Below are 11,013 nucleotides of genomic sequence, written 5' to 3' on the forward strand. Positions count from 1 at the left end.
TCGTAGTTCAATGATGCGAAGTGAAAGTAAACTTATTTCTTCAGTTCTTTTTTATTTTTATTTATTTATTTATTTTTTTTTTTTTAGAATGACTATCTACAATAATATTCTATGTATAATAATATAGAACAGAGTTTACAAAATTCATCTTTAAAACTGAAGATACCAAATAGAGAGATATTTTCTCAACTTAACTAAACTCGTTTGTATACAGAATTGAGTTACTGAAAAACCATTTCAATATTGATCAATAGAAGATTGAAATATTCATTGAATAAAGTACATGTTTTTATACATAATAAGCTATGTTCTGTAATACATGAAAATTTTTCAACCTATTATTTATTGTTTTGTTCTACCATTACATCATTGTTGAACTAGAAGTTAAAATATTATACACATTTATTTAAAATCTCTTTTTTTTTGTTTCATTTAATATTCCTACAAAAATCATAAAAAAGTGCTGTATACAAGTATTGTAAAAACTACAATTTACTGTTATAATTACTGTGCTTGTATTCAAACTTCGTTTGTAATATAAAAAGAAGATATTAACATATTTGAGCAACAAGTACAATATAAACATATACACGTGGTAATTTTTTAAATATATGAAGTAAGGTACTCAATAAAAATATTATATATCGAATATCTTTTACGGTGCTAGATATCTGGATAACTTATCTTAGGTATACTTCATCCTTTATAACTAAATAACTTAGAATAAAGGTATTCACGTTTTTGTTATGAAGACTGTATTTGACGGAAATAAAATCGTGTCTATCAGTCGAATATTTACTGCAAGTATACCAATATTTGTTTTTGGAAACGGGACTAAGTATGTATAGTCCGCTAGTGGATAACCCATGTCTTTCATTCTTTTCAAAAAATCCTGCAATCAATATTTATTATATTACATTATATATTGTAATAATTTTATGGTACGTATAAACAACAAAATTATAAATAATTAACAACATGTCGTAAAATATTTTAACACTTACTTCAATAGTATTAGTAGCACACATGGATATTGTTTCCTTGTCACCAGTAGGTAATCGTAAACATAATCGTAAGAGCGGCTTATCATTATCTATAAAGAACAAAAAACAAATTGAATGTACAAATTAGTTTGCAAAGTTTGCCACACATAATCATCAATATTTATGAAAATCTATATTAATACGTAATTCTGTTATAAAAATTGTTCAATGCTGAAACAAGGATTTATGAATATACATACACGTTTTTGTTTTATTCAATTTAATGAGTATTATATGTTATGGAATCCTAAACTTTCCTTTTTTTTAAACACTCTGTACTGCAACTAAATATAATGCTACACATATACGCACGCGCGCGCGCAAAGTTTTTGTATACTGACCTGTATTTATATCGGTTTTACTATCTTGCATTTTGTCTACTCTTTCTTCCTCCTGTTTTACCCTTTCAGGAGATTCAATTTTTTGACTTGTATTGTCGAGTCGTCTTCTTTTTTTCAAAATACACGGACTATTGCTCGAAATATTTGAATTGCTATTATTTTGACTATCCAGCTGTTTACATGTATTGTCTGCAAAATTTAAAACTTAAAATTTATTAACTTAATAAACGACAAAATATTAATAATATAGAGCATCGTAAAGATATACTGACCAGAATCTCTATCGGATGTTACATTTCTTGTACTTTTACTGCATGACGCATAATCCTAAAAAATACAATTAAATAACGTTAATATATAATTATCAAAAAAGAGTTGTACAAGTATATAGATAACAAAATTCTATTGGTGTATACAAACATTTTTTGATGTTTCTGATAATTGATCTTTCATGAGTAACTTAGAAAAGTTATCAGATTTATGATTGGTTATGTCATTAGAAGCACCTTCTGGAGATGCGTGCAGGCTTAAAATGTCATTTAAATCAGATATCAAACTGTCTATAGTAATGTGATTATATTTTCTTATACATTCCCCTGTTCTAGGATCTATGACTGCTAGATACGGATAATTTATTACTTTATAAAAATCTATGTAATTCTTTCCATCTTTAGTATTTGATAATACCTATCAAAAAACAGAAATATTCAAAATAAGACAGATGACTTCCTTTTAAAATCAAAGTACAGTAACTATTATCAATTACTATATACCTGCCACAAAACAAAATGATCCTTTACAATTTCTTGAATTTGCTCATTGGACCACACATCTCTGTTAAGAACTTGACAAACAAACTCCTGAGAATCCTGAACATTAACAAGTAACCAACGATTTAAAGACTTCGCGTGTTCTCTTGCATCCACGAATGTACCAAGAAATAATATATTACTCGGAGGTCTAAATAAATCTTCTAAACGTTTTGATTTAGGTTGGGAGCTCTCTTTTACACCGGCAACTCTTAAAGTCATTTCCTCTTCTTGCCGTTCTATGAAAGAAAATAGAAGATGCAGTTATAAATTATTATACTTCATTTTAAATTACTATATTTATAATTTTTACACAACACAGTTTTATATATAAATGTGTTGTATATAAATATTGTGACAACATTGTTTTTGATATATAAAACTCTTTAGTATTGCTTACAATTTTAAAATCAGAAATTTTTTTCTTTTTTATTCATAGCTTAGTATTGCAAAAATATAAAAAGACTATAACGAATAATCGTAATACATACGAGTTTCAAGAGCAAAATCTCTAAATCTGTCAAAAGCATTTGGCAGCCTTGGAAGTGAAAACATTGGTTCAGAATCAACCAGTATTTCTTGAGTAGGTAATATAGGTGGTCGTACTTCTGGTTCAGAATCTGCTACTTGAACTTGAGGCACCTGTCCTTCTTCGAACATCAAAGTAACAGCCATTTCTACATTTCCATCTGCTAGTGATAAATATTGGCATGCTGTAGCTTCACTTTTTCCTTAAAAAAAGAAAAGAAAGAAAAAGTACAATTAATATATGTTTTATAATTACAACATTGCTTGTTGATACACACAAATAATGTTTTAATATATTTATAATAACCTTAATTGTATAATATTAGTAAAGTATAATATAATAATGTCAATAAGTCAAGAAAGATGAAAAACTTTTTCAAAAAGTTCGTATGTATTAAAACTGAATAATTTAATCGTGAACATTTAAATAGGCAAGCTACTGAAGTTAAAAAAAAAAAAAATGTCTAAATAGAATGTAGATAATCCTTACCAGTTATTTCCATAAATTTTTCAACAAGTTCTCGATCCATTTTAAGTTAAATCAAATTCAGGCTCACTTAAAAATTAACAAAACAAACGTTGTTACCTTATTGTTGAATCGTTCTTATTTCTAATTCTTTCTGTAATACATGGAATAGTATCGAATAGTATACAAACAGCTTCACCAGTGCAACCAACACTAATCCTTATACACTAAATTCAACTTTAATAACGCCATCTTTGAGAAAATACATTTCCTGCCATCTCAGGCACCATTGAAATACTACTTGATCTCGGTAGACTGGATAAGGTATACCTACGCTGGATATTAACATTTTTTGAAAATAGTAGATTGATGGTTGAAAATTAACGATATTTTCTGCATACATTATGCATCATACATACATATATATATATACACCACACACACGCGCGCGCACGCACGCACCCACAAACATACATACAGTGGGTCGGCCATACACTTACACGTACAGTCAATAAAATTAAATATTAATACTTATTAGTACATTACAGTACAATATAAGTACATTAAACATTATACATTAAACAGTATAAGTATATGAAAATAAATTATATTTTTCATAAATTTACAATACGTATAATGAAATAACACAAAATAATTCTTTCTAACTGATAATAATTATAAAATTTTTTACTTTTTTATACTAAATAATAATAATAAGTCTCAAATTTATTGCGAATATATATGTACATAAGCATCCATCGAAATGTCTATATTTCTTCAAATTTCTTTGACTCATAACACAATATTTCATATGTAAACTCTTACATAAGGGGAAAAAAAAAAAAAGAAAAAAGAAAGAAAGAAGAAAAAAAACATTGTGCGATCTCAATTACGTCAATCTCCATGCATATTCTTTTCTCTTTGCTTCTTGTTATGTTCATCAACATTATTAGATCGTAAAAAGTAAAAATTTATTAATTTGTTGCGTATTAATCTTTTTTAATCTTTTTATTTGAAGGTATTAATCTTTTCCCTTTTTAAAGAATTTTGTAATAGTACGTGTCAATGGAAAGCTTTCATTTGTATTACATTCATTTTTCCAATCATCAGTATTTAGAGAAAAAATCATAGCACCTTTAAAACCATTAGCAAGTATCCACTTTGCCTAAAAGTTAAAAAATCATTATATATATCATAGCATAATAATTTCTTTGGAAAATTAATGTCGATAATGAATCATTATTGACACTGCAAAATCGTATAATAAATGTTTACCTTATAATATATGCTTTCCTTATTATCATATGATATCCACTCTTCATCTCTATAAGCATATGGTACTTTGCTCTTATTTACAAAAACATTACTTGCTCCGTGCTTCAGGAATTGACAAATTACCGAATAAGATACAAAGCCATTGAAACCAAGTTTACCAAATCCACTAGCTGGTGCTTGTAATTTGTGATTTAGAGGATTATCTAATTTATATGAATGACCATATGTTGGTATACCAATGACAATTTTATATCTTGGCATCATTTTTTTTACCCAATAGTGTGCAGAAAAGTTTACATTAAGTGTATCTAAATATCCTGATTCCATAATATGTGGAAATAAAGGAGCATTTAAATCAGTTACAGGAAAATACCAAACGTAATAGTGGTAATCGTACGACATAAGGTTTATAAAGTCAACGTGCCTATAAAGATTATAATTTCAATTTTAAACTGTATTATTAAACATTATTTATATTGTGATATGATAGTAATTGTATATTATAAAAATCTTATAATTATTATATTATATTATAAATGTTATATTTAAAAAATGATTTCAGATAGTAATATTAAATGCCTCTCTGGACACATATATTGTCATAATTTATAATCATTGTTATAATATCATTATGCTTACTTTGCAATTTCAGGAACATCGTAGCTTTGATCTATGATAGTTTGCGGAGCTGCCGCGGCTACTGATAAAATTAATTTTTCACTCCTATGATCAAATTCCTTTCTTATCTCATAAAGTAACTGTACAAAATGTATTTTCTCTTTTTCATTAGGTTCAAACCATGCTGGGAATTCCCAATCGAGATCTAATCCATCAAATTTAAATCTCTTTGTTACATTTAACACGGATCTTATAAATCTGAGAGAAGACAATAAAAATATTTACCTTTGATCATTATCATTGATTATTATTTGAAAGAATTTATAAATAATTATAATGGCATTACCGTTTTCGATTTGCATGGTTCTTAACCATTTCTGGAAACCCAAAATTAAATTCATTACTACCACCTATACTAATCATAACTTTTAATTTTGAATTATTTTTCTTGAGATTTACAACTTCCTCATAAATCCTAGTATTGATACCCATGTCAACCGTACAATTTACAATACTTGCAAAACCTACAATAATGTGAGTACAAATATGCGGATCTATTTGCGACGGAGAAAGATTCCACACCGCATTGAAGGTTTTTGGTACTGTATAATAGCATACAATAATTTTTCTGCAATTTATTACAAAAAAATGATGTTATAACTATGCATAATGATATTTAATACATATCTCTATTAAATGAGAAAAAAGAAGAAAAAGAAGATGTTAAAATTCTTACTCAGTTGAGTTATTGGATTGCCATTCACGATCAATGTTTATATTTTTATTTGTACTATGATTCTCTTTCATTGATATCGCATACATTTGTACTTGATGTAACCATGTACCAGCTAATGTCTTTTCTTCTTGATTTAATTCTTCCAGAGTTTGAACATAGAATATCTTCGATATCAATATAATGATCCAAGTACATATTATACCGATTGTTAAAAATATTACAATAAAATAAAAAATCTGTGTCTTCCACAGAATCTGTGACCTATTTAAAACAAATATAAATATAATCCTTTGTTTGTTAAATTTTTATAAAAATATAACTAATATAATAATAAATAACATCCTTAAAGTAACTAAATAGAAATGTTAGGAATTATAATCAAATAAAACTAAAAGTTAAAAATAATTTTTAAAGCAATTGGATTTGAATACAACGATTGTATTAAAATATCAACAAGCATTAAAATTAATAACTATCATCTAAAGTAAAGAATGCATTTGTAACAGTATGATTCATTATTACATGGTCAATTTATATAAAATAATAAACGTTTAAAAAGTTCAAGCGTGAAAATAACATTTATAAGCGATTAAAGATTGATAATGTACATTTAACTTACTGTTGAGGATTAATTAATAATTTATACTTGGTCTGAGACATAGGACTTTCTGTAATCATTGAACAATATACATATTTAAAGCTATTCATCACCTTTCGCTCGTGCAAAGCGTGTGTGACTTCAGCGATAGGTATGGATAAAATATGAACTACAAATGCAACGAAAAACGTCCATCATGCGGTATATAAGTTTGTCTAGTGTTTCTCCCTCTCTGCATACATAACATATGGTTTCGTGGGGGTTAGAATAGATAGTGTTGATAGATCATGACTTACACTTTCAGTCTCTCATATGTATATATTTTTTGACGACAGCGTGCGTCTCGCAGTGATCCATGCTAGATAGGACGTCGTTACACATTTGTTTCACGATAAATAAAAAATAACAAATATAATTGATACATATAAGAACTAGTGTATAAATTTGCGACAAAAAATAAGATTTTGTCGAATGCTTTTTTAATTGAATGAATTGGCCTTAAATTTTTGTCTAGTCATTTATCATATTGTATTTTATCGCACATGGCTGTACTGCGCCTGTGCCATTTTAGGCCTTTCTAATCAAAATTATCTTTTATTATATCTTATTATATTTTAAATGTATGAATAGACTGGAATAAACATAAATGTATGAATATATAAATAGACAGCGTGGTTTTAAGAGCTATTTGAATTCTTTACTATATGAAGAATTAATGTTTAAGTGTGATTTAAAAACGTATGATTTACATTTAAATACGGAAATTGCCGTGCCGGGAACCGAGATGGCACAACCTATACTTCCGCTTCCGTGCGTTACGATAATAAATGTAAATTCGAAATCAATAACGTTAGTATTAAATAATTGGAATCATTCAACTTTACAATTCTTAAACATCTCTCAAAATCAAACATATTTTCGTCGTTCCTATAATGCATCGTTATTTCTTACCTATCATGTTATTAAAATAGTATTAAATTGTAAAAATTATAACACAATTATTGTGCGAATTTCAAACTTTTCAACTACATTGGAAATTTTTTTTGGATCATAAGAAGAAGAAGAAGAAGAAGAAGAAGGGGGAAATATATAAATTGATCGGCAAGCCCATAGAAACTGGACAGTTTTAAATTTGAAGCTGAAGATATAATTGAAGATATAACAGTACTTGTAAAATCATACAAGATAATATCGAATAACAAATAATTGTCGATTTTAACATAATTATGAAGACACGGATTGTCATCGTTTTTTCTCTTGCTGTTATTGTTGCGTCCTGCCAAGGACAGGACGATATGAATCGTTTAACGGATAAATCTTTTGTGAGGAAGCAGCTCGATTGTATTTTAGAAAGAAGACCATGTGACAAAATAGGACAGAACATGAAAGGTATGCGCGTTTTTCTGGCAGGGAAAATCTTATTCAAAAGAAAAAAGAAAAAAAAAAGGAGGAAGAAAACTACAAACATTAATCAATATCGTATTGTTGTTAATGGCATTGTTATAGATCTGATTCCAATAATAGCGTACAATAACTGCCAGCGATGCAATCCACTTCTAAAACAACGCTATGCAAAATTGAGAAACTTCATGCTGCACCATTATCCTAACGAATGGAATGCTATAATACAACATTATTCAAAACGTCTGTCTATTCAAGGTTAAATTAGAATTATTCAATTATTGTTTTTACACGATTGTCCTTACGCTACTCTCCTAGTAATATTTTTAAAAAGACTGACTTGTACGATTTGTGATTAACTAAAAAATAAAAATGACGTTACTACTCGTAAGCTCGTAATTTATCAATTTCTTTCATTGTGTCGAATTGAATTAAAAACTATCGATTAATACGGAAGTCTCTCGTTTGAAAGATTATTTAAATGCACGCGTGCGTCATGCGACTTCTTTAAAATCGATTGTACGCTGGCTGTCGAAATCACTTTCTCTTTGCACGTCTTGCGTTTCGTTAAATCATGTCAAGTATTTATATTAACGAACCGAGAGGAAACATCGTAATAAACATTGGAACAATATTTACATTGACCTCAACATTCTTCCTCAAAGTTGAAAAAAGACGTGAGAATAACTGAAAGAGCTGAATCTTACGAGATTCATCTTATGAGATATTACCGTGGGGCAACGGGAAAGCTCTATTCTCCATTTGATATGTATTATTTTCAGATTATAACCAATTAGCCTCTTCGCATATATCTATGATGCGCATCCATAGATCTACTTTCTTCTCAGCCATCCGATTTTTGGAACGAGTTGTCTGTCTCTGTTTCAATATCGATGTCCAAATATCATATACAAATGTCCTCTATTAACGTTTGACACTTCTGCCAAGACATCCTGTACATATATATATATATATATATATATATATATATATATATACATATACACATGTCGAGAGTATAACTATTAAATATCCTACCTATGGTATTGTTAAATAGTATAATGGAAAGAGACGCGAGATATGATGTCGATAGATCCGAACGAGTTAAAAGCGCGTTCTTTTATATGAACGAATAAAAACTATTCGTCTTGTACATTGACTCGTTTACCTAATTAAGTACGCTCCTTAAGTTTTTAAGATCGGTGTTACTTATCTTCAAGAACGAGAGAATCGCAACTAAGCGATTTCTCCTGACGTAATCCGAGGGTAATAAAGTGTGTCAATGCCCTAATACGTCTTGCATATAAATAACTTCACTGAAGCTTTTAACGTCGTTGTAAGCTGAAGACGCGGTCATTGTCCACTTACATATCAAATTAATAATTTTTGTTATTTTATTAATTTGAAAAAAACCTACGTGATTAAAAGAATGATTCCAGTCTCTCTTTTTCTCTCTCACGTAAGAGCCCAAACTTATTTTGCAAAACTTATGTATAATCAGAATTGAATTTATAATATAATAATATTGAGCGAGATCGAGCAAAGAATTTGAAAAGTACGTGTTTTTTGTTTGCTTCGTTGCCTCATACTTGCATCGCGTTGCACACCCACGTTGTATTAAACGTTGTGCATACCCTCCATCGTAAACACGAATACCCCTCCAATGCCTGGTCAGCTATATAAAAGGTGACTTAACATGAATGCTATTTGATTATCCAACTTTTGCCGAAGCAGGCAGGTATATCGCAGTACTCATTAAAAACTTTCCTTTTGCGAAAGGGAAACCATTCGCTACTTCTTCTTTTATATTCTTCGTTCATCCTTTTTTGACGATTCTTTTATTCTATTTTAGAAGAAAGTGAAACTTTCGACTTAGTTTTTTTTTTCCATCCAACAAGAATTGCCGCGCAAAATGACAAGGTATCTGATTATTCTGGCATTGGTGACAGTGGTTCTTGCAGCTGAAAAATATTCTAGCAAGTACGACGACGTTGATGTGGATAAAATTCTTCGGAACGATCGCGTCCTTACCAATTATATTCGATGTATGCTCGACGAGGGTTCCTGCACCGCGGAAGGTCGTGAATTGAAGAGTAAGTATATACCTATATGCATACGCGTCTATTATCTTTTTATTCGGCATAAATAGGTGTAATAAATAGATATACTGAATAATTGAAAGATGCATGGTTTAGACTTTTCTGTTCCTCCCCCCCCCCCCCGCCCCGACTGAGTTCAATATACTCTGACGATTGCATAAGATGCGCTTTGAACTTTCTCGCGCTTTGTACGAGATTCTATCAATCCGATGTAACTCTTTATGCATTCTCTTTTATATCTTGTACGTATATTATACGGATTCATTAATAGTACTAATATTTTAACATCAATTCCATATTCTTTCTAGAATGTTTTTTGGTAATATTAAAGAAAAGGTCCAACAAAAATTTAACGGTTTGTATGTAATATATATATATATATATATATATATATATGTATGTATGTATGTATGTTATGCATTTGAAGTTTATTCAAGTACACACAGAGAAAATTAAAGCTAAAGTAAAGAATGAAGTTACGAAAATTATCTCTCTTGTGTAAAAATACTTTTCATAAAAACTGAAAATATAAAAACAGAATTCATAATCGTTATTGATATTATCGTCGAAAATGTAGAAAATTTAATTAAATCTCATTTTTAACGTTGTTCCTTTACACAGAAATTCTACCTGATGCACTTGCTACAGATTGTACTAAATGCAACGAGAAGCAAAAGGTTACAGCTGAAAAAGTTATTAATCATCTTAAGACAAAAAGATCGAAAGATTGGGATCGCCTAATCACTAAATATGATCCACGAGGTGAATATAAGCAACGTTTTGAAAATCTGCCCAACAACAAGAAAGTTTAAGTAAGAAATACGTCGGATGAAACAGTAAGAAGAACGATTACGCTATTTCTGAGAAAATAATAGTAAAAGCAATCATTTAGGAGTAATAATATATAATATTAATAATAATAAAAAGAAAATAATATATATACATATATATGTATGTATGTATATATATTATACAGGTTTAAGACTGAAGTCGATGATTTTTCGATATACTACTTTATAATTTTCTCTATTGACACGCGTTTAATGAATTTGATAAAGGTTTATTTGATTGAATCTATATTGGTCAATTCGAAATTAAC

At 28.9% G+C, this 11,013-nt stretch overlaps 4 protein-coding genes across 6 annotated transcripts; 2 read left to right on the forward strand and 2 right to left on the reverse strand.

Moving 5' to 3' along the window:
• Positions 1–47: 47 nt before the first annotated feature.
• LOC127065926 (UBX domain-containing protein 7) lies at positions 48–3,701 on the reverse strand. The gene is made up of 8 exons (XM_050998978.1): positions 3,212–3,701; positions 2,685–2,924; positions 2,158–2,432; positions 1,805–2,071; positions 1,657–1,711; positions 1,385–1,573; positions 1,005–1,093; positions 48–892 (listed from the first exon to the last, which is right to left on the reverse strand). Exons 1-8 carry the CDS (start codon positions 3,249–3,251, stop codon positions 734–736), a joined length of 1,314 nt encoding a protein of 437 aa, XP_050854935.1. The 5' UTR covers positions 3,252–3,701; the 3' UTR covers positions 48–733.
• Positions 3,702–3,899: 198 nt separating this feature from the next.
• Positions 3,900–6,871, reverse strand: LOC127065925 (acidic mammalian chitinase-like). Of its 3 annotated transcripts, XM_050998976.1 has the most exons (7): positions 6,711–6,871; positions 6,436–6,484; positions 5,817–6,077; positions 5,427–5,708; positions 5,102–5,338; positions 4,463–4,886; positions 3,900–4,352 (listed from the first exon to the last, which is right to left on the reverse strand). In XM_050998976.1, exons 2-7 carry the CDS (start codon positions 6,474–6,476, stop codon positions 4,209–4,211), a joined length of 1,389 nt encoding a protein of 462 aa, XP_050854933.1. In that variant the 5' UTR covers positions 6,477–6,484; positions 6,711–6,871; the 3' UTR covers positions 3,900–4,208. The 3 variants fall into 3 exon arrangements, with proteins under 3 accessions (XP_050854933.1, XP_050854932.1, XP_050854934.1); XM_050998975.1 differs by lacking the exon at positions 6,711–6,871 and having other exon boundaries at positions 6,436–6,671; XM_050998977.1 differs by lacking the exon at positions 6,436–6,484 and having other exon boundaries at positions 3,901–4,352; positions 6,711–6,848.
• A 223-nt stretch (positions 6,872–7,094) lies between these two features.
• On the forward strand, positions 7,095–8,206 carry LOC127065928 (uncharacterized). Its single transcript, XM_050998980.1, has 2 exons — positions 7,095–7,803; positions 7,921–8,206. Exons 1-2 carry the CDS (start codon positions 7,641–7,643, stop codon positions 8,076–8,078), a joined length of 321 nt encoding a protein of 106 aa, XP_050854937.1. The 5' UTR covers positions 7,095–7,640; the 3' UTR covers positions 8,079–8,206.
• Positions 8,207–8,728: 522 nt separating this feature from the next.
• LOC127065927 (ejaculatory bulb-specific protein 3-like) lies at positions 8,729–10,821 on the forward strand. Its single transcript, XM_050998979.1, has 4 exons — positions 8,729–9,274; positions 9,491–9,553; positions 9,668–9,908; positions 10,536–10,821. The coding sequence occupies exons 3-4, from the start codon at positions 9,728–9,730 to the stop codon at positions 10,724–10,726; spliced, it is 372 nt and encodes a 123-aa protein (XP_050854936.1). The 5' UTR covers positions 8,729–9,274; positions 9,491–9,553; positions 9,668–9,727; the 3' UTR covers positions 10,727–10,821.
• The last annotated feature ends 192 nt before the right edge of the window (positions 10,822–11,013 follow it).

This window comes from Vespula vulgaris, chromosome 8 (genome assembly GCF_905475345.1).
Source record: "Vespula vulgaris chromosome 8, iyVesVulg1.1, whole genome shotgun sequence".
Lineage (NCBI taxonomy): Eukaryota > Metazoa > Arthropoda > Insecta > Hymenoptera > Vespidae > Vespula > Vespula vulgaris.

Coding starts and splice junctions, on each gene's coding strand:
- LOC127065928 (XM_050998980.1), top strand. CDS start 7,641: ATGAAGACACGGATTGTCATCGTTTTTTCTCTTGCTGTTATTGTTGCG. Junction 7,804..7,920: donor AATAGGACAGAACATGAAAG/GTATGCGCGTTT, acceptor GCATTGTTATAG/ATCTGATTCCAATAATAGCG.
- LOC127065926 (XM_050998978.1), bottom strand. CDS start 3,251: ATGGATCGAGAACTTGTTGAAAAATTTATGGAAATAACTG. Junction 2,925..3,211: donor AAAATTTATGGAAATAACTG/GTAAGGATTATC, acceptor TCTTTTTTTAAG/GAAAAAGTGAAGCTACAGCA. Junction 2,433..2,684: donor AGATTTTGCTCTTGAAACTC/GTATGTATTACG, acceptor TTTCTTTCATAG/AACGGCAAGAAGAGGAAATG.
- LOC127065927 (XM_050998979.1), top strand. CDS start 9,728: ATGACAAGGTATCTGATTATTCTGGCATTGGTGACAGTGGTTCTTGCA. Junction 9,909..10,535: donor GGAAGGTCGTGAATTGAAGA/GTAAGTATATAC, acceptor TCCTTTACACAG/AAATTCTACCTGATGCACTT.
- LOC127065925 (XM_050998975.1), bottom strand. CDS start 6,524: ATGAATAGCTTTAAATATGTATATTGTTCAATGATTACAGAAAGTCCT. Junction 6,078..6,435: donor TTATTAATTAATCCTCAACA/GTAAGTTAAATG, acceptor TGTTTTAAATAG/GTCACAGATTCTGTGGAAGA. Junction 4,353..4,462: donor AGGAAAGCATATATTATAAG/GTAAACATTTAT, acceptor TTTAACTTTTAG/GCAAAGTGGATACTTGCTAA.